The 25,606-nt window shown below is 52.7% G+C and overlaps 1 protein-coding gene across 1 annotated transcript; it reads right to left on the bottom strand.

Moving 5' to 3' along the window:
* Positions 1-2,569: 2,569 nt before the first annotated feature.
* ALKBH5 (alkB homolog 5, RNA demethylase) lies at positions 2,570-25,526 on the bottom strand. Its single transcript, XM_045985023.1, has 4 exons — positions 24,018-25,526; positions 15,128-15,208; positions 5,104-5,259; positions 2,570-4,306 (listed from the first exon to the last, which is right to left on the bottom strand). Exons 1-4 carry the CDS (start codon positions 24,785-24,787, stop codon positions 4,129-4,131), a joined length of 1,185 nt encoding a protein of 394 aa, XP_045840979.1. The 5' UTR covers positions 24,788-25,526; the 3' UTR covers positions 2,570-4,128.
* Positions 25,527-25,606: the final 80 nt, after the last annotated feature.

Raw genomic sequence — 25,606 nt, 5'->3', positions numbered from 1 at the left:
GACCAGTGCCGTCCAATAGAAACAGAGTACAAACCACGTATGTGATCTCAAATCTGAGTAGCTAGATTTACAACAGTAAAAGGAAACAGGTGAAATTAAAGTGTATTTTATTTAACCCAGTATGTCCAAAATATTGTCATTTCAACATGTAACCAATATAAAGTAACTAATGATATATTTTACATTCTGTTTCATACTAACTTCAAATTCTAGTGTGTATTTGACACTTAAAGCACATCTCAATTCAAACCAGCCACATTTCAAGTGTTCAACAGCCAAACTGTCCAGTGGCTGCCATATTGGACAGCACAGGTCTAGATTTAAGAAATCAGTAGAGAAAATAATGTGGATCAAATTTAATAGAAGTGCTGAGGCTGAGAAATTTCAATCCAATTAACATAGTTTGTTCCAACGATGCAAAATCAGTAGGCCATGTACAAGATTTAGTGACAGACTATCGGGAAAAGAGTAGTGTAGTAGGCTGACCAGTGGCCTCCCCCCGCCCCAAAGATTTCAGCTCCTAATCCTTGGAATTTGTACATTTTTCACTCTGCAGATGTGACTGAAGATCATTACATGGGCAGATTATTTCTGCTCGTTCAGGTGGGCCCTAAATCCAATCACTAGTGTCCTCGTGAGGGACGGGCAGAAGGGGATCTGGTACCCACAGAAGAGGCAGCCACGTAGCCACGGAGGCAGAGACAGGAGTTCCCGGGCCACGATCAAGGAACATCAACAGCCACCAGAAGCTTTTAGAGGCAAGGACTAGAGCCTCCAGAAGGAGCGTGGTTTGAATTGTGATCTCAGCCCAGTGATCATAATTTTGGATTTCAGACCTCCAAACTGTGAGAAACAAATTTCTGATGTTTTAGCCACAAAGTTTGTGGTGATTTGTTACCGGAGCCCTGGAAAAGTATCATCAGCAATGGGATGCAACTCCATTTGCCGTATCACGGTTGAATTACAACCACGGGCACGCTACAAATTAAAGACTCTATCAAAAAAGATCAACAAAAGGCTTCTATAAGGAACACTTGGCTATACAGAGCTAGTGTACTGTGTATTTTATCTGTAATTTCTGTGCTACACATCTCTCACGTTGGCACAATTTAGAACAGCCGTGTGCGCGAGAGATCGAGACCAGGTCTTGTACCCTCAGCACCCCGCACAGAGCCCGGCACACAGCAGGACACTCGTACTTTTGAATAAAGGGACTTTGGGCCTCAACTTCCCCCAGCACAAGGAAGGGATAGGGTGCCTAAGAAGGCAGGGCTGGTGCCAGATGTCAGAGCACCTACTGCGTGCAAGACTGGGGTGGGGGCAGAGTCAGATTCGTGGAGTCAGGGACGGAGTCCCCACTGGCTTAGGGACTACTCAGAAAATTAGTTTAGTCCATGGGATGCTGTGGAACCACTAGGCAGAGACTAAAGCCAGTGATACAGCAGGACCTATAAGGGCTGAAGCCCCTTCCCCTCGTCTCTCTGTCCCTTATTCCTGCAGAGCAAAGGGCCTTTTTTGGGACTAGGAAGAGCCCAGGTGTGATTGTCACAGCTACTGTAGAGTTTCAGCTCCCCAGGCCTGCATATGGGCTCCCGTCCTATGCCTGAGCCAGGGGCCTGGGCCCTAGAGTGGGAGGTATCCCCCTCTGCCATGTAGTCTGGATGACTTTGAGCAAGTTACCATCCCTTTCAGCTCTAACATCTCCTCTCTGGGGCAACTGTGGCCCTGTCTACCCCCACAGGCCCAACTAGCTATGGAGCATATGGAGCCTCTCCCCCAGTGCCCTTCATATCCTGTCACCGATTTGCAGGACTGAGCCCTAGCCGGTCACCTCTTCCCTCTAGAGTCTCTCTTCTCCTCTCTGAAATGGGCAGGTAAGTGACTTTCCAGGTCTCCACAGCAAAGAAATGGCCAGACTTGTTTGGGCACTGGAAATCAATGAGGGAGACTCCACACCCAGGCTGACCAGAATCTGGCAGCCAGGTCCAGGACCTGGAGGGACTAAAAACCCTCTGGGCCCAACCCCAGTCCACACAAACACATCTGGCTGACGCCTGTAATTGTATCCCACAACTCTGTGGTACACATCTTGAAAGCAAGGACCAAGACTTTTGCTCACCGATGAGGTCACAATGAGGGCTTGGCCAGAACATAGTGGAACTCAAGAATTTGCTTAATGAGCAAAACCACTTGCCTATCTTTTACAAAGGCCAGGCTCTCCCTGCCTTTGCTCACCCTGTCCCTCCTTCACTGGCACACACCCTATCTGATCACACCAAGGGGGAAGGGCTTCAAAATTCAGCAGGGTATGATCCTGGCTCCTGTAGGACCGTGGCATCCTGGGCACCTGGACACGTGGTCCATCCTCCTTGGAGTGGGAGAGAGCACAGTAAGCAGAGGGCAAGTTCACCTTCGGCCCTCAGCCCTATTATCTCCCGGGAGGACCTGGATGGGCAAAGGACTCTGTCTGGCCTCCCCAGCCCGGGTTCAGAGTTAAGAAAATAAGGGGATTAGGGAAGCACCAAAGGCAAGTCCTCTCTTATAACAGTATCAGACAACTGTTTCAAAATATATTAGATTTGGTTTTTATTGTAGAGCACACATATCAGGGCAAAGTGCTGCACACACAACTACAAATCATTTTTGGGAAAAAAGCTGTAAGAAAAATAAACCTGCAACTGCTTTAGTTATGCAGTCCCGACTTGAATCCACGCTGGCAAAGGAGTTCTGGCCCCTGAGAGGGGCTGCTTGATGACGGCTGCCCCAGACTTCTGCCACCTCAGGCCTGGGCCTCTGTAAGACAAGCCCCTTGGGGTGGTGGCAGCCTGGGGACTGGGAAAGCCTCTGCTCTCAGCAGGCCCGGGTCTCGGCCACGGCTGGCAAGGACACATTCCTAATGAATCTAGACCATCAAAACCTCGCAGCCGTCAAGAATCTGAGTAGGTGGGAACTGCCGAAACCTTATCTTTTTCCTTTATGACTTCTTAACAGCCCCTTCCCCAGCTCCCACACCCCTGAGGCAGAGGAGGTGCCAACCCAGTCTGCAGACCTGAGCTCTGGCCTTGGATGCATGCTACAGGCAGACAGAGCAGGTGGGCAGGCACCTTCCTATGGGGACGACATGGAGAGAAGGCCCAAGCTGGCCAATGAAGGAGAAAGGAAAGGGTTAGGAAAAAGTCCGGAGATCAAATGAAAAAATAACTCAAAAACAAAAGAAAACAAAAACCCTACCACACACCACAACAATTTTCCATACCCCAAATGCTAGACTTGGAAGGACACCAGTCCTTCTAGCTAGAAACAATTCCTAAAACTGCCCCAACATGGCAAACCTAACTGTTCCGTACAATCACACGCATATGCTTGAAAGGAGCAACCCAGCAAAGACGTGTGCTCTTGGCAAGAAAGGTCAGAACCACTGTAGCCAGCCCCTCAGCAGCTCAGGGACCTGTGGGCAGAGCAGGCCAGTGGGCATGGAAGCAGCCCGGGAGCTCAGCCAATAGCTCTGGGGTGGCGGAGGACGGTTTAAGCCTCCACCCCGTCATCCTGGACAACTCTGCTGCAGGAGGAAGAGGGTGCTTGTGTAGGCTTCCAGGCCCTGGAGAACAGGTGAGAGGGGAGGACAGGCCCCCAGCAGAACCAGTACGGAGCATGAGACTTCAACCCAGCACGCAGACACAGGTGGGAGGGAAGGGGCAGAAGATTGAACTTCATTTACAACATTGAGAAGATTTACATTTAAAGCAAAACAAGAATTTTCTGAACCAAAACATTTTGTTGCTTTGAAATAAACCCAGCCTGACAGCCCCCCTTGAGGACAGCTGCCCCCCACATCTCTACTGGCCACTCCAGCGTGAGCTTCCGGCCCCTACAGATGCCAACAGCCTTTCCATTTTGTAGGAAAACCGAGAACGTGAGAATCAGGTCCCAGCCAATCCTGTTCTTCAGCCTTAACAGGCAACAAACCCAAGGGAAAAAATTCAAGATCAAAAAAAAAAAAAAACCAAAAAATGAAAACAAAAACCAAACAAAAACAAAACCAAAACGGAACACCGAAAAACCGAAACGAACAAAAGGAGGGGCAGCTACGTGAGGAGTAACCAGAGTCCCAGGGGCGCACGGCCCGCCTCAGTGCCTCCGCATCTTCACCTTTCGGGCGGGGCTGCCTGCCGCCTCCGAGCAGTCCTCCCCGGACTCGTAGGACTTGCGCCAGTAGTTCTCAGAGCTGAAGCTACTTCTCCGACGGTGTGTGGGCAGCAGCACCGAGCGCCGGTTCTCCTCCTTGTCCATTTCTAGGATCCGAGGCCTGCAAGGGAAGGGGTGGGTGGAAGCGTTCCCTCACACCTCAGCGTCTGCGCTGGGCCCTCACCATCTGCGGGATGGCGCGCTCCAGCTCGGCAGTTCTCCAGGAGGGATGGTAACGGCAGAAATGCTGGCATCGTCTCTTTGCCCACTAAGCGCAGCGGCCACACCTAGTCTCTGAAACACTTCCCAATTACCCCGGGGGGGTCTGCTGCGTCCAGGACACCGCCAAGGCTGCTGGACAGGAGGCGGCCTTCCCTAGTACAGCCTCAAGGCCCTGCCTGGTCCCGCCATCACCTCCCCGCGCTCTGCTCACCCACTCCACTAGCCCCTGACCAGCAAGCTCTTCCTGCCTCAGGGTTTCAGCCCAGTACCTCTTGCCTAGATGGGCCTTCACGTACGGCTTCCTTACCCTTCTCATCTCAGCTTACACATGTCCCCAGAAGTCTTCCCCAGCCCTTCCGAAATGGGTCCCTGGTCTGCGATCTTCCACATCCCAAGCTTCCCTCCTAACATTTAAGTACTCAAAAGAGCGTCTGTCTGGGTGGATGGAACAAGGGAAGTCATGGGGAGCCCACAAAGCCTTCCCACTTGTCAGAATCTCAGCCCAAGCCCTGCTCGCTGGGGGTGCAGGCAGCTGGTCACGCGCTAGGCGGGAACGCCCCAGTGCCGCTGACCCAGAAGCAGACCCCAAGGCTTGGCAAAGTGGTCAGTGCCGCGCTTCTAACCGCACACCCAGGCTCCCCACCGGGCCATGGGGCTGCTGTGTTGGCCTTTGTTGAAGGTCCCTAAGCTGAGTACCTGTGGGCGGCATCGGGGTCTGCCTTGCGATGGGACCGCTTGGGCTTCAGAGCAGGGTCCCTGTTGTTTCCCGACAGACGATCGGAAGCATAGCTGGGTGGTAACACAGAGCTGCTCAAGGACTTTGTTTCCAACCGGGGTGCGTCTAATCTCGTCCTGCAAAGGAAACACATGGGGTCACCAGTGGGCCCCATGAGACCCATCTCTGGCCAGGGAGAGGGGAGCCAGCAGCCTCTGCTCTGTGCCTCAGTTTCTTCATATTTCAACTAGGTCTGGCTGACTTGCAAACACTTGCCTTCTTACGTTCAGGCTTAGGAGTAGGAAGAGGAACATTCCTCTTTGAAGACCTCCAGTGATAGGGATCTGCTGCACCAGGGGAAAGATCTAGGGCTCACTCTCTCTCAGTTGGACAAGCAGCCCCACTCACCCTACTCCAGCCCAGAGGTTCTCCAGGGGCTTCTACTCCACCTGCCAGAGTCCTGAGGGCCCCCAAATACTCCAGCAGATGCCCTCATCCTTCCTGAAATATCAAGACAGGAAGGAAGGTTCCCCTGGTCCAGGCCTACAAAAGGAAGAGACTCTCCTACTCTCTTACACAGTAACACTAGAGCCAGGAGAGTCCAGGCCCCACTCAACATTCACACACTCGGCTCTGATCTCACCACAGCCACCTGGCAGCTTCTGCTGGTCACAGGATGCTAACCAAGTCATGGCCGAAGGGCTTTTGAAGGCAGAATCCTCGCTGAACACTAGGCCTGAGTTTTAAGGAACATGTTGCCCAGTAAAGGGAAAACATGAAGTACAGACGGGGCAGTGATCGGAGTCCTTTATAAAGCCAGGCCAGGAGGAAGCAGCCTGGGAAACCTTGAAGAAGCCCCGAGGCTTCCTGTGTGATACAGAGAAGCCTGAAGGGGCAGGAGAGAAGCCTGGTCTGGGGAGTGATGGGAACACATCTGGCAGAAGGCCATAAAGGCACCCTTCCCGTAGGCAGCCACGCACAAAACGGTCACTTGGTTCTGAGGAAGGTGCTGTGGTCAGAGCAGAGCACCTTCACAAGAACACCGCAGGGAAGACGGCAGGAGGGAAATCCGAGAGCTGCCCTGGCCTAACCCATACAGTGTTCTTGGTCATAACTGCATGCAAAACTCACGGATCCCTCTACCTACCCCCAACTGGCTGACCTGCTGTGAACAGATGGGGAAAACTAGACCCAAAGGTTATGGTAATTCACGGGTCCTGGAAGTCGTGGGAGAAAAGTTTAAGCCCAGGTGAGACTCCAAACAAGCCTAACAAGCTGGAACGACAGGGCTCTGACCCGGGGTAGCGGTTTTTCTCCTGAAGCCAGCAGGGGGCACCTTCTAGCTGGGAACCAACATTCTAACACCCTCAGGCCCAAAGTGGTGGGCAGACCAGCAGAGCAATTTCGCCTGCCTGCCTGCTTTGGCCTTACAGACAGGGAAGCCAGAATGGTCAGCTGTACTCACTGGCCCACCAGTCTCGGCCTCCACTCTGGGCCCTCCAGGCTCAGGGAACCAGGACCTATCTAGCAGCAAAAGGAAGAAGATCCAACCCTAATGGTGCCACTTAGAATCGAGGATAATTGCCATCATTTTCTGGGCCTTCTCCATCTAAACAAAGTAGGGAAAAATGTGGCTGTCCCTAGGTCCTCTTTCAGTTCTATGAGTCTAGAAATCAAGTGGCCTCCTTCAAGGCTAGGACTTTCAAGATTTTGGGGGGGGGGGGTGGCGCCTAGGTGTCTTAGCTGGTTAAGCATGTGCCTTCGGCTCAGGTCATGATCCTAGAGTCCTGGTATGGAATCCCACATCGGGGTCCCTGCTTGGCAGGGAATCTGCTACTCCCTCTGCCCTGCTCATGCTCACCATTTTTCTCTCTCCCCAAAATAAATAAAATCACTGGGGCACCTGGGTGGCTCAGTGGGTTAAGCCTCTGCCTTCGGCTCAGGTCATGATCCCAGGGTCCCGGCATCGAGCCCCGCATCGAGCTCTCTGCTCAGCAGGGACCTGCTTCCCTTCCTCTCTCTGCCTGCCTCTCTGCCTACTTGTGATCTTTGTCAAATAAATAAATAAAATCTTTAAAAATAAATAAATAAATAAAACCACCCAAAAAAGTTTTAAAAATACTTTCTTAAAAGATTTTATTTAGGGCACCTGGGTGGCTCAGTGGGTTAAAGCCTCTGCCTTCGGCTCAGGTCATGATCCCAGCGTCCTGGGATCAAGCCCCACATTGGGCTCTCTGCTCAGCAGGGAGCCTGCTTCCTCCTGTCTCTCTGCCTGCCTCTCTGCCTACTTGTGATCTCTGTCTGTCAAATAAATAAAATCTTTAAAAAAAAAAAAAAAGATTTTATTTATTAGGGCACCTGGGTGGCTCAGTGGGTTAAGCCTCTGCCTTCGGCTTGGGTCATGATCTCAGAGTCCTGGGATCGAGCCCCACATTGGGCTCCCTGCTCAGCAGGAAGCCTGCTTCCCCCTCTCTCGGCCTACCTCTCTACCTACTTGTGATCTCCATCTGTCCCTCTCTCTGTGTCAAATAAATAATTTTTTAAAATTTATTTATTTACTTAAAAAGGGGGGGGCAGAGAGGAGGGAGAGAAAGAGGGAGGGAGAAGAGAGAGAGGAGAAGCAGACTCTGTGCTGAGCAGGAAGCCAGAGTGGACTCCAGGACCTGGAGGTAATGACCTGAGCTGAAGGCACACGTAACTGACTGAGCTACCCAGATACCTCTCATGCCTAAGATTCTTGAGAGGGTTAAGGGGAAGAGATGGTGCCAGGTAACACCCAGACACAAGGGTGGGAATCAGAAATCACTGGAGCCCAAGGACCTCTTCTTTAGCAGGCCAGGCCTCATCCCCCCCATTATGGGTGTAGCCGCTGGAGAGGTCAGGGAGACAGGTATGAGACTAGACAGGCCAAGAACACAGACTGGCTCTGCTCCTCTCTCAATGCCTGAAGGTGAGGAAGGAGGTTCTGCACAGGACCATCCCACTGCCATCAGGATGCAGCCTCAAGAGAAGAGATGGTCAGGAGGCGGCCCGGCTGAAAACATCCCTGCCTCCTGTTCCTACTTCTGGGACAGTATAAGCTCTGGGGTCCAAAGTGCTCCCGACGAATCCCCCGGGCTTTACAAGTACATCTCAGAACAGCTGGAGGAGTTTCTGCCCTCCCTCCATTTCCAAAAAGCTACTGTGCTGCAGGAAGCCAGGCTAGAGCAAGATCCCAAACCCAGTGCCCACTGGTAGCTTAATTTCTGAGAACAGCCCTCTTAAAAGGCAGCTAACTTTCCAGGAGCACGCTAGACCCCTCAGGGTTCATCAAACATATCCGTAAGCTTCTGAAGTCAGGAAGTTCTGGCAGTAAGGGCTGGGCCGGGGTCTCCTCAGGTGGCAAGAGGCAAGGAGACCTGGCTTACAGATCTGAGTCAACGTCCAGGCGTATATGAGGTATATGAGGTCACCCAGGCATCAGGACAAAAGCAGGGATTGGGCAGAGGTACCTGGGAAGCCACAACACAGGATGACTGAGCATTAATGTTAATATTGGGTGAAGGGAGGGGGCTGACCATCCCAGAAGCTCTCCTCATGTTCCTTTATTACTCACTGAATCCTCTCATCTTCTGGAGAAGTTGCTGAGGAGGACTACTCCCACCGTAAGGAAGGGAAAGCAATACTAACTGGAGACCAACTCGTTGTCCTAAGCCACACAGCCACTATCCCATGAAGGCCTCTGAAGGTGGGCTCGCTGCACTGCAACAGGACAGACTGCTGTCCAGGCAGACACCGTTTCTAGGAGACCAGGAACCAGCCTGCGCCTCAGGCCAACCATCCCTCAACTTCTGGCTCCACCCTCCCACCAAGCACCCTTGCGCTTACAAAGCCGGACACCCCAACGGAGCAGAGAGGCAGTGTGGCAAGCCTGTCTGAGCACCCCTTGTCTACTGAGTGACCTGGGCCTCTAGGTCCACGCTTCAGGACCAGAGTGTCAGATTCCCACAAAGCACAGACCTGTACCGTTGTCTCTCCTGCAACAGCATTCAGACCTCCTGTCACCACTCCCCATCGTCCACCAAACTCTTTCCAACATCACACGTTGCTGTCTGCAAAACAGTTCTGACCCCAGCGGGCTTCCACACCGGTCTCAAAAAGCCTAAAAAGCATGCGAGGGGTATAACCCAAAGAGAGGGCACCCAAGGCCCATGGTCCTAGCAAGGCTTCCAGAGGACCTCCATACCCAGGCCTGCAAGACAACGAGGCCCCAAGGGCCTCTCCAAATCATTCAGCCTGATCACCAACATGTCGTATCACATACTTGTAACTCGGGGCTCCAGAAACCAGTGCTGCACAGATGATAGCCAGACAACAGGGCCAGCATCGTGGGTGCCCAGGAGGCTCCCGTTCGGGCCTGGTAAGGTACTGATATCCTGCACGACACCAGGCGGTCAGACAACAAGCTTGCTTTCCCTGGCCTGGGCCAGTGAACAACCTATCTCCAGGTTCCCTTTCCTCTCATTCGCTGTGCCTGTACTCATCTCTTACCTCGACTGGACACAGCCTTCCTCATCCCCTACTCCTGACTCATCAAAGTCAGAGGCAGTATGGTGAGGAAGAGGCCAGGAGAAGCAGGCACGACATTCTTTGATTTAACCATCCCTAGCACACCGCTGCCCCAACTGATGTGAGGACACAGGGCTCAAGCAACCAGCTCGTCCTCAGTGAAGGCGGGGCAAAGCTGGCCAGTTTCATCTCCAGGTGGTCTTACGCTCTCCCACTCCTTGTGCAGGATACATGCACGTGCACACACATAATCACTGGACCAGGCAACAAAGGTGGGCTAACCCTTGGCCCAGGGGATGAGAATCTTGGAGACAGAAGCAATGGCACGTGTCTTGATGGGGGCAATGTCTCAGGCCAAGTCAGGGAAGCCAAGAGCTGGCCACCCCCGCCCCGAGGGACGAAGCCCAGAATGCACCCTCCATTCCCACCCTCCCCTCATCACAGAGCCTCATACTTGGGCTACTCTTTCAGGAACAGTCTCCCCCTGACCCCTTGCAAACCCTGGTCTGAAGGACCAAATAAGCCATTCAGCTCGACTGCCTACAATCTCTCTCATGCAAATCCCTCACCCCACTGCTTCCTGGCACACGCCAGCCTTGGTTAACGTTCGGCAAATGAACCTCTAGCTGCTCTTCCCAGCTTCACCCCACTGCGCTGAGCTCACTTAGCCAAATGCAAAGAAATGGGCGATTAACACTGCCTTGAGCCACTTTATCTGATTAACTGGAGATCAGCTGTGCAGGAATATAAGGTTTTATAAGCAGACCAGGGCAGCCCAGGGTGTCTCCTGAAGGCCAAGGGACTGGGTGCCCTGGCCACAAACTGAAGGCTCTGAAGGCCCACAACCCATCTCTGATGATCAAGTGTTGATCCCAGACCTCCTTCCCACACCTCCCCGCAACTACAGAGATCCTCTATACTTGGCACCTTCTAGCCTTTGAGCTGTTTTTTTGTTTCTGAAGAATTTTTATTTAATTGAGAGAGAGAGAGAGAGAGAACGCGCACACGGAGGGGCAGAGAGAGAAAAGCAGACTCCCCTTGAGCAAGGGAGCCTGACGCGTGCGGGGCGCAAACCCAGGAGCCTGGGATCATGACCTGAGCTGAAGGCAGACACTAACCAGCTGAACCACCTAGTAGTCCCAGGCTTACCATCTCTGCCTGGCCGGCAACTTCAGCTCAGGAGTCAGATCCACCAATCCCGTCCCAACCCACCCCCAACCCCTACCAAGCTGGACGTAACTGCTGAATCTGTTTGCTGCTGCTCCTGTTTGCTGGACTCCAGCAGATACACTTTGTGGTTTTAAGACAGTGTTTACTCTGGTGGTGGCGTACGAGCATGCAAAATGCCAGCTCCGTTACACACCAGCAGACCCGGGTTCAAGGTCTTCCTCAGCCATATACCAGCTGTGACCCCGAAAGGACTGTAACACAGCTGAAGCCCAAGGATTCCACTCATGGGGAAACTCTCAGGTGATCACTCCCAGCCTCCAGTTCTCTCTGTGAGAAACAATGGTGCCACACACATGAAGACTCACATTCAAAGATGCCACATTGTGTGGAATCAAAAAGCACTTGGTGGCTACCCACCCATTTCCCCCCATGAGGCATTTAGGACTGTCCCAGCTCTGACTGACCCGAGCTGGTGACAGAGCCCCCAGGCCCTCCCACAACAGCCTGTGCAATTTTTATCCAAACTTAAGAGAAGGAAAGACTGGCTCCATCCCCTCTGCCTATGGAGCAGGACCAGGCTCAATGCCCAGATTCCACCCATCCAGATGTGGCCTCACCAGCAAGCAAGTCAGCCAGGTGCCCATCAAGACCACATCCTTGGGACCACATCCCAAGACCACCTGGGCGGCTCAGTGGGTTAAGCCTCTACCTTCAGCTCAGGTCATGATCTCAGGGTCCTGGGATCGAGTCCCCACATCAGGCTCTCTGCTCAGCGGGGAGCCTGCTTCCCCTTCTCTCTCTGCCTGCCTCTCTGCCTACTTGTGATCTCTCTCTGTCAAATAAATAAATAAAATCTTTAAAAAAAAAAAAATCACATCCTTAATGCCTGGGCAGTGCCTGGGCCAGGATGCTCCCTTTTTCATCCCGTCACCAGCTTGTCCTTTTCCAAGACAAGCCGATATAGCTACTCTGGAGCTGCTCCTCATTCACCTGCGTTGTCCCCCTCTGGCATCTCCTCTGGGCTGGCCCTCAGTGCTGGGCCTGGATGAGCAGGGTCCCCGTCCCCACAGAATGCAGATTTGGAAATTCACAATGGCAAGTATGCAGCCTCTAACAGTCTAAAGAGGGAGGGGATACACTAACGGGGCTACAGGTATGTGTCTGATGCTTTCTGTGCGTCAAACAGTCACACCTGAGCCTGGAGGGATGGCTAGGTCAACCGACTTTCACTGTGCGTAGGTGAGTCATCTGCAGGGTAGGATATGGAGGAAGATGAACATGTTGATGGGAAAACATTTCCAACAGAGGTCATACTGTTACAAGGATCCAAGCCCGAGGACCTCACTAGGAGCTGCAATACTTTAATGTAAGTGTGAAGTACAAGACAACAAGGAAAACTCCAAAAGGTTAGGCTGGATGGACAGGCAAAGCCCAACAAGGAGCCTGGTGTTTATCCTGGGCCTCTTGTCTAGTCCCGAGTTGGCTCCCTACAGCTGGGCGGTATCCTAGCTCAGCTGACCCAGGGAAGCTGCGGGCCATCCTCCTGTTCCTCTCCAGCTCCCTCATACCAAAGCTCTGTGCTTCTGCTGTCTAACCCAGTCTGTGGTTGGCTCCTGGGCCCATTCAGGTCAGTAGAGGACTGATGCCCTTTGACCTTTCAACAGTCATTCTCCAAAGTCAGACCACTGCGAGGAGCCCGGCTGGCCGAAGAGCTTCCAGGGGGACCTGGTGAACAGTGTAGGCTCCTAACTCCACTGAGAAGCATCCAACCCAGCCAGCCTGAGATGTCACGTAAGGGAGCTACTGCCGAAGAGGAAGGAAACAGCTGGAAGAATGACCTGCCACTCTAGCTATGGCTACTTCATTTGCACCTCCAGTAAAGATTTCCCTGGGATAAGCTATTTTGAGAGCCTTGCAGGGAACACCTGGGAAGTTGTTGCTCTGGTTTTGTATCACCCTGGGAGTTCCTCTCCAAGCTCCTGGCCTAGGTGGGGCACTTGTCCCTGGCTGCAGCTGAAGTGCCAGTACAGCCCAGGAAGAAATGACAGGGGAGAAGAGGCCAGAAGGGAGCTACACTCTGGACTGCATCACTTCCGTGTTCTGGGTTTTAGCCTGTGCTGGGAACCACAGGAAAAGAAAGCAAAAAGGCAGCTCTGATGAATTCTGGGACTATGTGCAGGCTAGAGGCGAGACACTGCCAGCTCCTGTACAGACCCCCGTCTGCAGGTCCCACATGCGCCTGGTGCTCTGCCTGCATCCCAGGATCGTCCTTTGGGTCTCTATCATTTCCATGCTACACTGGTACAACAGATACTCGAAGTTTTGACTTGACAAAGTGGCAGAGCCATGCCAAAGAGACTTCATCCGTTCACATTCACTTCAGCCAACACATTATGTTGGCATTCTGGACCCAAAAGGCCAAGATGCTTTTAGTTATAAACTGAAGTTAAAAAGATGGCAAGCCAGGGGTACCTGGGTGGCTCAGTGGGTTAAGCCTCTGCTTTTGGCTCAGGTCATGATCCCAGGGTCCTGGGATCGAGCCCCACACTGGGCTCTTTGCTCAGCAGGGACCCTGCTTTCCCCGCCGCCCCCCCCCCCCGCTGTTCTGCCTGTGATCTGTCAAATACATAAACACAATCTTTAAAATAAATAAGTAAGTACGTAAGTAAAAGATGGCAAGCCAGAAAATAAGGATGTACTTAAAAGAGAGAAAGAAAAAAAAAAAAAAAGAGAGAGAGAGAGAAAGAACTCCTAATGGCCAAAGCTGGCGTAACTGGAGCATAAAACAAATACCCATAAATTCATACTGACGTAAATAAACAACTGAATAAACATGTAAACAAATGAACGAGAGAAGAGGAAATGAAATCTCCTTGCCGAAGAATTCCAAATAACTTGGAACTCTCCCCGCTCAGGGAGCCACAGCTAACTCCCCGCTGCTTATGGGCCGGCTGCGCACAGAGACTTCTTTCCTACCCCAGGGGAAGCAGCAACTCTAGAGCACAGAGCGCAGCCAGCGGACGCAACCTCAGCCAGGCATTCCCAGTCGCCATCAACAGTGAGAAGTCCTGTGCCCTGGATAGGACGAAGACGAGCGGGCTTTACCTCCGTGGTCTTTCTCCCCCAAGCCCTGAGCCCCAGCAGAACCAGGAGAAAAATGCCAAATTCCAGTGGAGAGATACTCTACAAATACCTGACCAGTGATATCATGAATAAGGCAAGTCTGAGAAAGTGTGACAGCCAAGAGGAGCCTAAGGTGAATGACGACTAAATGTAATGTGGGGTCCTGGCACAGAAGAAGTATGTTACGAGGAGACTAAGGAAATCCCAATACATAGGAACTTCAGTTAATAATAATTTATCAATTTGCTTTCTTGACTATAACAAACATATCTCACTAATATAAGACGTTAATATCGGGGAAGTGGTGCTTGGAGTACAGAGACTCTGTACTATCTTTACAATTTTTTGTAAATCTGAAACTGTTCTAAAAATAATGTTTATTTAAATTAAACGAAGAAAAAAAAAGATGGCAAAGCTATAGGACGCTGTGTTCTAGCCAGGGCGGAGGGTGGGGGCTGTCCCGGCACTGGTTCTGCTCTCCTCACTGTCATCTGCGCAACCCTGGACAATCATCTAGCCTCCTGGACTCCACTCTAAAGACAAGCCTGTCTTGACCCAGCATCCGCTTTCATCCCATGAGCAGAAAACCAGAAGTGCGGAAGAGGCCAGGACTGGTGATACTGGTCAGTATATCCCTGACTTCCTGGCCAGAGAGGAGAGACAGCCACAAGCTGTGCACCTGCTAAACACTGCAGCCTATAACCTCCCACCTTCGTTTCCTCTTCTCACTCCCTGCTCCTCCCAGAAGTGAAAACCCAGGCATTTTAAAGCAGGCTGCTAAGGCGCAGTCTAAAAATAATCAGCAAGATCACATGTGACAAATCAGAACCAAAGAGATGGGGAAAAAGAGAGGGGGAAGGGAGGTCTGGAAGAGGGGTCCCTAAATCTTGTCTCAAGACTGTATCCATAAACACAGGGAGCATAAGCTTTTGCTCAGCCCCTAACTCCCTAGTTAAACCACCACAGAACTTAATTTTCCAATGAAGAAAAAACAAGATAGCTTTCTCCTCGAAGAATTAAAATCAAAAAGTAGGAGACCTGATAGCCTTTTCCTCTCCCAGGCTTCATGCCGCTACGCTACTGATACAGAGGAGCCAAGTTCTAAGGGAATCCAGACCTACATCTCCAGACAGGCCTGCAGGTGCCAGACACCGGGGCACTTACTTCCTGAGGATGATGACCGCTCTGCGCTCCTTGATGTCCTGAGGCCGTATGCAGTGAGTGATTTCATCAGCAGCATATCCACTGAAAATAAACACAGAGCATATGAGCTTGGAAAGTGAACAGACAACCGAAGTTCCCAGAGGGCAAAGAGAGAAATATGGTCCAGGTCTTATGGGCACCACTGCCATGTTATTTTGAGAGGTTCAAGGATCTACGTGGAAAGGGAATTCATCTGTTAAGATCCAGGACATGCCACTGAAGGAAAAAACCTGGGATGAGGCAAAGGCAGGCCTGAAGGTATAAATCACAGCAGCAATCTCTCCACGCAAGCCAAGAGCCCTTCTTTTACAGGGCCCCCAAGAAGGTATACCTCTGATCACTCTGGAGGCAGCTAGAGTGACTCAGGCCAAAGCTTGGTGAGAAGACAAGAACTCCACCACCCCGCCACCCCCACCCCCTTCAGCACAAAGAGGAAGCCTGGGCAGACACTGACAGCCCTGAGTCACCAGAGCGAACTAGGGCTGCAATGTTTAAAAAGACAATTTGTCTACTTGAAAACAAGCTTTCAAAAACCTCCATTTGGGGGGATCCAAAAATCTTGAAGACAGCTGTGTTTGGGATATTTTAAGAATTCCCATCACACTCAAATATCTATTTATTTTCATCAAGTTACACAATTTAAAAAACTGCTTAGACCAATGAATGTGGGGAGATGACTGTCCTCTTCACAGCTACCATCTTTCCGATTTGAAACTCTGGAAGCAAACTCAGCAGCCTGAGCCTCCTCACATGCCCTCACCAGGAGCCTGGCACCCAAGAGGCACTCCCACCCCACGTTCCTCCACGAAGCTGAGGCAGGGCTCTACACAGCCAGACCCACGCTCAGCCACAGGTGTAGTGGGAGGTGAACACCTCAGCCTGGTCTCGCTCAGCTTTTCCCTGGTCACCCCTAGACCACAAATCTTCCTCTCCATGGCTGCTCATCAGCTCCCTTCTCAAGGGCAACTAAAAAGACAACCGTGTAACTGTTAGAAACACTGCAGGCCTGGGAGGAACTCCTCAAAATGGCCAGGCTGCCCCAATGTGGACAAGAACTAGAAGCAAGACAAATAAAAAGTAAGTCCAAGAAGGGAAAAAAAAAAACCCTCTGCTTTGAGGCCATGCTGGAAGAGACAAAACCTTTATTTTATTATTATTTTTTAAAGATTTTATTTATTTGTCAGAGAGAGAGACACACCCACACACATACACCATGTATGTGACCGTGTGTGTGCACACAAGCAGAAGGAGTGGCAGGCAGAGGGAAAAGCAGGCTCCCAGCCTGATGTGGGACTCAATCCCAGGACTCTGGGATCATGATCTGAGCTGAAGGCAGACCCTTAATCGACTGAGCCACCCTGGCATCCCCAGAACCTTTATTTTATTTTTTTGTTGCTTGCTTGTTTTTTAAATGATTTTTGTTTAAAGATTTATTCATTTGACAGAGAGAGGCACAGTGAGAGCTGGAACAGAAGCAGGGGGAGTAGGAGAGGGAGAAGCAGGCTTCCCATGGAGCAGGAAGCCCGATGTGGGGCTCAGTCAGGACCACGACCCCAGTTGAAGGGGGCCACTTAACAACTGAGCCACCCAAGTGCCCCTTATTTATTTAAGATTTATTTATTTATTTGACAAGGACAGAGAGAAAGAGCACATGAGCACAAGCAGGGAAATCAGCAGCATGCTCCCTGCTGAGCAAGGAGCCTAATATGGGGCTCGATCCCAGGACCCTGGAATCACGACCTGAGCCGAAGGCAGATGCTTAACTGACTGAGCCAAGCAGGTGCTCCCAGAACCTTTACTTTAAAGATTCCTTCTCTGAGCTGCTCCTAGACCAGAACTTTTCCATTTTCTGTGTGAACATCAGTCGTAGAAGAGATTATGGATAAGTGTCCACAATCAAATCAACGTGGAAAATATTGAAGAGTTTAAAAAAGCACGGCTACGTTAAGAGATCTGAGAATTACTACAGCAAAAGAATCTGCTGACTTTGTTTAATTGAGCACTGACCAAAGAACCTTCTCGCCAATAACACCTATTAATATCTGTAGGCCTACAGTGAAAAATGCCACACAGAGCTAGAGGAGTTGAAGAGGCCTGCGTGAGAACCTGAGTTTTGTTGCCTACTAGCGCTGTGACCTTAGGGAATTCACTTGCTGGGCACCTAAACCTGTTTCTTCATCTGTAATAAGGACAGCAGTAGGTTTTGGGTGTTCACTTTGTTATGCTTTACAATTTAGGTATTCTTTTATGCCCACTAACGATAAGAAAGAGAGAGAGAGACACCATGGATGCAATGCACAGAAGTGGAGAGGGGAGGTTGATGGAGAGAAAGAATCCCAAGCTGACTCTGCACTGAGTACAGGGCCCAACAGGAGCTTGATCTCCTGACCCTGAGATCATGACCTGAGCTGAAATCAAGAATCAAATGCTTAACCTACTAAGCCACTCAGGAGCCCCAATGATAAGATTTTAAAAGGGGGACACTGCCTCTTCCCTTGAAGGGAGAGTTCTATGACTACATGGTTGGCACCCCAAGAACCTGTAGGGCTGTTGTGAGAATTAACTTAGATAGTGCACTGTGCCTGACACAGCATTCCCATTTACTAAGCACAGGACACAGGCCAGAGGCCCTGGACCACCCTGAGGGAAGCCCGAGACTTGGGATCAGTACCTGCCAAGGAAATGAGATCTGCGTTCCTCTTGCGGGGATCTGCCAGCAGAAGAGGCCTCATGGGCCCCATTCCTCAGGACTAGTTCTAGGGCTCGTTCTAGGCTCTTGTCACTGCCCACTGGGAGAATACAGGTGTAGGGAGCAAGACAGCCCTGTATGAACAAAGGACTTCCCCCAAAGAGCTAAGTCCAATTCGCCAAAGGTAATCCAAGGCACATTTCTAAAGCCTGAACCTGAAGCACTGGCCACAGGCAATCTTTCCTACTGTTAACAAGTATCAGTCTGTTTGACACGGCGACAGGCAACTGGGGCCCTCACCTCCCATATTCAGCAAGGAACCACTCCCTTTAATGCAGAAGGAGTAAACCCAGATGTCTGTCAAAACTTACCTGCCCGTTATATGTTAATAAAAAAATTAAAATTTAAATTGAAAAAAACAAAACAAAAAACTTTAACTGCCCCCACTCCCCAAGGGCTCCAGAACTGTGCCACTGAACGCAGGCCTCAGAAGAGCTAGTGTGGAGGTACGACCACCTGGACCCCAGAAATGACCATGTCACTGGATGCACCTGAACAGCTCATTAGCACGGGTCTTCTAGAACTTCCTGGCAGCTGTGACATGGCCCACTGACCCCTCCTCAGTATCTCAGGCTCCTGTGGGAGCAGGAGGCCCCAAGTCCTGGCCAAGGAAGCTCTTCTGGTAAACTTCCACAGAAAATGTCCAGCAGAGACCACAGAGGATGACTTACTGCTAAGGCACCGACTTACCACAAGAGAAACTCTCTGCAAGTCCCAGGCTGCCAGCTTGAAACTTAACATGCCCTGGGTCCAGCCCTGCCCTTGGCGTGGAGACAAGTCCCAGGGTCTCCTGCTCTTTGTTTCACAGGGAAAGGAGAAGAGGAAATATTCATGTGGGTCCGCCTTCGGCTCCCTGCCTGGGCTGAGCCCTTTCAAGCTCCCCCACCCCACGCAGAGAGACAGCCCTGGCTCCGTAGCCCACCAGCACCACACCGTACAGCGACTCTCAAGAGTCTTTCTTCTCCACAGGGAAGCTTTGCTCAAACCCCCCAGGAGGGGTTCCCCCCACACCACCCTCCCTCCCTTACTACTATGTCTGGCCCCTGGAAAGTGTGTCTTCCCTGTAAGACAAAGTGCCGCAAAGGCCCTACTCATCTCTGCGCTCAGTGGACGTGTGCTGGGCTCAACTCTTCTGTTTCTACAAAAAAAGTTCTCACAGCAAATCCTCCCTTAGAGGACTAGCTGCAAGTTAAACGAGGAGTCTGAAAAACTCTTTCTAAGCGACTGTGCCGGACTGAGTATCTCTCCTCTAGGGAACAGTTTCGGAGACAGCGTTAAGGCAGATTTCCAAGACAGTGACCGTTCTCCACCCACTCTGTGCCCTGCCGAGGACAGAACAGAACTAGAGGTGGAGGGACTGGCCAAGACCCCCAGCACTGCCAGACAACCTTCCTTCAGCTATAGCTACCTGCTCTGGGCCGCCCCCGCGAGCCTGCCGCACATCCCTAATGGGCCTAGAGGATTACGAAACTTGGGCTTTGGGGAACAGCAGGCCAGCCACCTGGGCACAGGGGTGGGATTGTAAGCTCACGCTCATTATAACCAGACCCAACCTTTTTTTTTTTTTTTTTTAAGATTTTATTGATTTGACAGACAGAGATCACAACTGGACAAAGAGGCAGGCAGAGAGAGTGAGAGGAGGAAGCAGACTCCCCGCTGAGCAGAGAGCCCGATGCGGGGCTCGGTCCCAGGACCCTGGGATCATGACCTGAGCCGAAGGCAGAGGCTTAACCCACTGAGTCACCCAGGCGCCCCCAGACCCAACAAGAGGACACATGGCCTAGCTTTATGAGAAGTCCTGGGACTTTATGAATACAGAAGGAAGGTCAACAGGTTCCAGGTCCCAATTCTCTCCACATCAAGGTATAATTAGAGAGTAGCTAAGCACAGAAAGTAGCTCATCTCCAGAGACATTTTACCTAAACTTCAAGCATTCAATCGCGTGAAATTCAATCTCCGTTAACAACTCTATGCCATCAATAGCCCATTTTGCAGAGAAAAACTAAGGCCCAGAGAGGTTAAGGTACAACCCAAGGTCAAACAGCTAAAATGTGACACGGGAACTCTAATCAAACTCTTAATTTCGGTATTCACGCTATCCTGCTTTTTGGTGTTTTGGTTGAGGGAGGAGGTAGGTAGTAGGGAGTAGAGAGAAAAGCCCATCTGTGTTTTCTGGTAATAAGGTCCAATCTGTCCTGAGGACCTCACTGACCTTAGAAAAGGACATTTAATACCTACCACCCCCAAGGAAGAAGTCTGCAAAGATGAGCCCATGCTCCAGAGAGCTAGCACCGTATCTCAGCAATGGCTGAACACCAACTCCCCAGGCGAAAATGGCCAGCCAGCCCTGAAATCTGTGCGGCCTGTTTACTTCCCGCTTGCTCGAGCTTCGTGATTAAGACCATGGCTTACCTGCTACCTCCTTCCCTTCGCCGCTGCTGCCTTCTTGTTGGGCCTGGCAGAACCAGGCAGCCAATCCCCTCGGCCCAGAGCGCCTCCTAAGAATGCACAGCACAGCCCTGACTTCATCCGGAGGTTCCTCCCCCTCCCATGGAATCAGACTGCACACAAGAGATGTGGCCCAGGACCTATCTGCCCTACTTTCCCAACTATTTTAAGCCAGAAAGCTAAATATTGCTTCAAAAGCTGAACAAGATCAGCCCTTAGCCCAGAACGAACAGGGGTGCTCACTCCACCCAACCTTAGTTTTCACCTAGAAGGCACAGGCTGTGCCCACCTCTGCACGTCCCATGGCTGGGGCTAACAGTCATTTCCAAACAGGTGGCTAATAAGGCCTAGGTCTCTCGGCATGCGGCCACAACCACAGACCATGGAGCAGTGATTAAAAGTAGCAGCAAGTAAGCAATTAGTCTTGAGGTAATTATTCTAATTAATCCAACTAAAATGTGTTTTAATCTGCCCCTTCACCCTGCAGAGAGCAGGAGAAAGAATGTGGAAAGAACTGATAGAAAGAGGTGAAAGAAACTTATTTCCCTGGGGAACAGTATTAAGAGGGGACCCAACCAGGCCCAACATGGCCCAACATGGGAAGGTTACAAAAACAACAACAAAAACTGGGTTTGGAAAGACACTTAAAGCACTTCCAGAAGGGTCTGTGAGGCACTGCTCTAAATGCCCGCATTTGGACACTGCTGAGTCAACGTTTGCCACGCGCTAACGTCTACACTGACGACTCTTACACATGAAACAGTACTCCTGCCCTGTAGGCCTTGGAACGGGTCTAGACTCCACCAACAACTAATGTCTGAGTCACATGAGAATTACTAAAAACCCTCCCCACCTGCAGAGAACCACTATCTTCATCAGCCCCCAGGTTCCAATCTGCAGCTTTACAGCTCATCACTTCTGGGCTGGGATACAGACCAGGACGTCAAAGACAGCATCCCCTCTTACCAGCCTGGGGAAAAGCCCAAGGAGCACTTAAAGGGGCACTACTAACAGACAGGTGTTCACCCACCTGCATACCAAGTAAACAGAGTACGCTAAGCAAGCAGGTGCTAGAAAATTAAAATTAGTGGGGGCATCCAGAACCCTAGAGCAGTGGCTCTTAATTGGAAGGATTTTTGCAGCCCTACCTACCCCGGGGATAGCTGGCAATACTTGGAGACAGTTTTGGTCACCATGAAAATGAAACTGCTATTTCGTAGACAAAGACCAGGGATGCTACTGAGCATTCTGCAATGCACAGACCAGCCCCCACAAAACGAAGAATCAGCCAACCCAAGATGTCGACAGTACTACTACGGAGAAGATCGGATGTGGTGCTTTCCCATGGCACGCCTCGCCAGAATCTCTACTTCAGGTCCAGGCTGAATGGGGAAACTAAAATCGAATTCCATCAGCCTCAAGTTAGCATCTACCTGCCCCACCCCCTTACCTATGGCTACTCTCTGCTACAGCCACCAAAGCTTCCATGCTCTCCCTGCTAACTTCTAGTCACCCTTCAAGTTCTACCTTATTTCCTCCTAAAAACTCCTAACACTCCAAAATGGGTTCCCCCACCTTCCAAGTACTCCTGCAGTTACTTTCCTGGGCTGTAACTGCCCGTGGCTTCCATGAAGGGAAGAGCCACGCTGTAGGTTGCACCAAATGCCTAGCCCTTTCCCCAACAAGAGAGCAAGGGATCACTAAATAGTTGTGTACGAAAGCAAATACCCATTTAGGTGCCTACTCTGTGCCAGGCTCTGTATAAACACCCAATCACCGTGTTTAGTTCTAACAGGTTTTGGAAGTAGGCATTACCCCCACTTTACAGATGCGAAAGCCAGCTCAAAGAACACCCACAAGGTCCCAAAGCAAATGACAGCCGAGCTGGATTCAAAGCCTGGGGCAGCACTTTTCAGGGTATGGCTGAGCCTCCCACAGTAACTGTACAGCCAAGTCAGAATCCAGGAGTTGGAAGAGACTGGGAAAGCTTTAGGACTTTACTATCCCAAGGAGAAGATGAAGAAAATTTTCCTGATGATGCAATCCTGTTGCTGATCACTAGCAGACCTGCACTTTAAGAACTTGAAACGTCTGCTCTTCAATACAGTGGGGGGGGGGGGGGTGCACGCGAGCTGGGGAACAGGAAAGCCTCAGAGTAACCAACTGTTTTTTATGACCACCCATTACACGTCCAACCACTGCTACAGCTCAGGACAACCTTAAAGACCTGTGACGATGTGGAAAATTACTATCCCCCTAAGAGACTAAACGGCCTTTGCGTGAGGTCCTTTTAGCATCAAGAGCCCTTCAACAAAGTCAGACACCAAACTGCCTTGCGGGGTAAGCCACTTGTGAGGGTCTGCCCTGGAGATCCCACCTTCAAGGGTTCTACTGAGACATCAATCTGGGATCTGGGATCACCACTTAGATCTAAGGACAAGCTCGGAAGCCCAAATGACAAAGGGGCACCTGACAGGTAAGCGGCTGTCTTCCGTTTCAGACGCCAAGTACTGTTTTGGCTACCGCTGACTTCCCCAACTTCCCCGTGAGGAGACCCTGGGGTATCACAAGGCTCCGCCGCCGCCCCCAAATGCAGAAGCAGCCTCAGCTGTTTAACTCCAAAGAGACTGGTGACCTGCCTCATATTAAGAGGGCTCCGGGGTACCCACTTCTCCCCAGACCTGGGCCCATGGCACAGACTTCAGAGGTTACGCGGGTCACAAAAACTCAGCATGTCCTGATCCTACACGAGAATTCGGTGGTCAAGCAGCGTCTCTGAGAAGCTGCAGTCTAGAGCTCCTAAGAGGTTTTGGGGATTACTGAGGTACAGTGCTAGGTCACTTGCTCTAGGGCTGGAAGGACGCAGCCTCCAGACAAATACTGCACCTTACAGAGGCAACAGAGGGGTTCCAGCAGGCACGCGTTCCGGGGCCAGGGTACTGGGTGAGTTCTCGGCAGGATCTGGGACCCAAAACAGACCAAGAACCTAAGTTCTGTGGCTGCCGCCACTACAAAGCCAGACACCTGGTCAGGAGACCTGCTTTCCTTGGTTTCACAGGGCCCCGGTAACCCGTAACACGTTCTTACAAAGGCCCAACGGGCTCTTCAGCAGACAACAGGGGCTGAATTCTCAGAGCCCGCCGCACTGTTTCTGCCCCCGCCACTGCCCGTCCGACTGCAGCGGAGCCGCTCCCTGTGCTGGGAAGGGGCCTTCCTCCATACTTTCCCTGCTAAGAAGGCCCCACACGTGTCCTCCGCTGGCCCGTTTTTGAACAAACAGGAAAACGCCGAGCTGGAGAGACTCTCAGATAAGAGTTCGACTTGTTTTTCAGAAAATGACAGGTCTGGAAACAGACCCGGGAAAGGGAAAAGTGACCCGCTAAAACCACACGCGGAAACAGCCTCCTTCCACCCCCGCCTTCTAGACAGATGCCTCTGCGGCCGGCTTGGTGGAGCCTGCGGGGGGACGCGAACTGCCCTCGGGACACACAATTCCAGACTGGCACCCTGACCCACCCCGACTGTGCCGCGGCCCGTGTTTCCAACGCAGGCCCCTTCTCCCCCCAACACCAGAAGCATGGGTCAGAACGGCAGAGCGCGCTCCTGTGGCCGCTGCCCGCGCGGAGGGCCGCCCCCTCCTCCCGGGTGGGTTACCTGAGCACAGTCACGCTGCCCCTGCGCACCGGCAGAGAAAGCACCGGCTCCGACACCCGGATGGGCTTGAACTGGAACTTGCAGCCGAAGCAGAGCGCCGAGTCGCTGAAGAAGGACACGGACACGATGGGGCGCTCGAAGATGTGGATGGGGTCCACGTGGGACACGATGCAGCCGCCCGGCTGGTAGTCGTTGATGACGGCGCTGTTGACGAAGCCCTCGGGGATGACGCGGTGCTCCACCAGCTTCTGGATCACCAGCTGGTGCACCCACTCGGGGATCTCGTCCACGTCGCCCGGCGGGTAGAGGCGCTCCTGGCCGGGCCCGCGCTTCTGCAGCTGCGCGCCGTAGGTGTAGCCCTCGCCGAAGAAGTACTTGTTGCGCAGCGGCGCGCGGTCCACCGTGTGCTCGTTGTACAGGCCCTTCTCGGCGCGGGACACCACCTCGTCGATGCGGGCCTCGATCTTGGCGCACTCGTCCTGGCTGAACAGGCGCATCTGGCGGATGCCGCTCTTCACCTTGCGCGCCTCCTCCTCCTTCTGCAGCTGCTGCTCCTCGAAGTCGCTGCGCTCGGGGTCCGAGTCCTCCTGGTACTTGCGCTTAGCCCCGGACCCCGGGTAGGGCTCGGCGGCGGCGGCGGCGGCGGCGGCGGCGGCTACGGCGGCGGCGGCGGCGGCCGCTGCCTCCCGGCTGCCCGCCTTGTAGTTGTCCCGGGACGTCATGGACTTGAGCTTCTCACGCAGGTCCGTGAAACCGCTGGCGGCCGCCATGGCCCCCGCGACGCTGCTCTAGGGTCCTCCGGGGCGGGAGGGGCGGCCGGGCATGGCTCTCGGAGGACGCGCCCCGGCGCCCCCGGGGAAGAAGTGCTCCTCAGCGCCAAGCCCCCATGCGAGACCGGGGGACCCGGCGGGGGGCGTCGAGGGGCCGGGCGCGGGGTCGGGCCTCAGGGGCGGGGGGTCATGCAGCGGTGGCGGCAACGGGGCTTCCTCCTCCTCCACCTTCTCCGCGTCCCAGGGACCAAGGGCGCCGGCAGCGCCTCATGCCGCGGTGGGCCGCCGCGGAACACCGACCCGACTCCCCGTCAGACCCCCGGACGCCCGGCCCAGCCCGCACTTTAAAGCGCTCCTCACGACGTCACGGGCCGTCCGCCCGACGTCCGCCAGCGCCGCTCCTCAGCGGGCTCTTCTGCGCGCACGCGCAATGCCGCCGGCCACCGCGGCTCCACGCGCAGCGGGCATGCGCGTGCGTGTAGGCCGGGTCACCGGAGGCGCCGGCGCAAGCGCAGACGGGGAACCGCTCGGCGTCCGCCGCCCCTCCCCCACTCACTGAAGGGCTCCGAGGGAGCCCCCTCAAACAGCAACCTGCCTCCTCGACGCGCCACCTCCGCGACCGAAGGGCTCCCTCCACAGGGGTGCGCTCACGCTGTCAACGCTGTCGCTATGCTGCGTCACGGCATCGTCCAAACGCTCGAAAACGCCTCAGCTCTCAACGCGCAACCACCGGGGAACCGCCACAACCTAGGCTGCCCCGTCACCGCCCCCTTTGGCGTTTCCAGTTCTTTCATTGGGCCACCGGCCAGGCGCCGGGCG

The sequence above is a fragment of the Meles meles genome, chromosome 18 (genome assembly GCF_922984935.1).
Source record: "Meles meles chromosome 18, mMelMel3.1 paternal haplotype, whole genome shotgun sequence".
Classification (NCBI taxonomy): Eukaryota; Metazoa; Chordata; class Mammalia; order Carnivora; family Mustelidae; genus Meles; species Meles meles.
This window is presented reverse-complemented; position numbering and strand designations above follow the sequence as displayed.

Excerpts from the sequence above, each read along its gene's own strand:
- ALKBH5 (XM_045985023.1), bottom strand. The coding sequence starts at position 24,787 with ATGGCGGCCGCCAGCGGTTTCACGGACCTGCGTGAGAAGCTCAAGTCC. Across the intron at positions 15,209-24,017 it reads GGCAGCGTGACTGTGCTCAG|TGGATATGCTGCTGATGAAA; the intron begins GTAACCCACCCG and ends GTTTATTTTCAG. Across the intron at positions 4,307-5,103 it reads GACCCCGATGCCGCCCACAG|GCCTCGGATCCTAGAAATGG; the intron begins GTACTCAGCTTA and ends CTTCCCTTGCAG.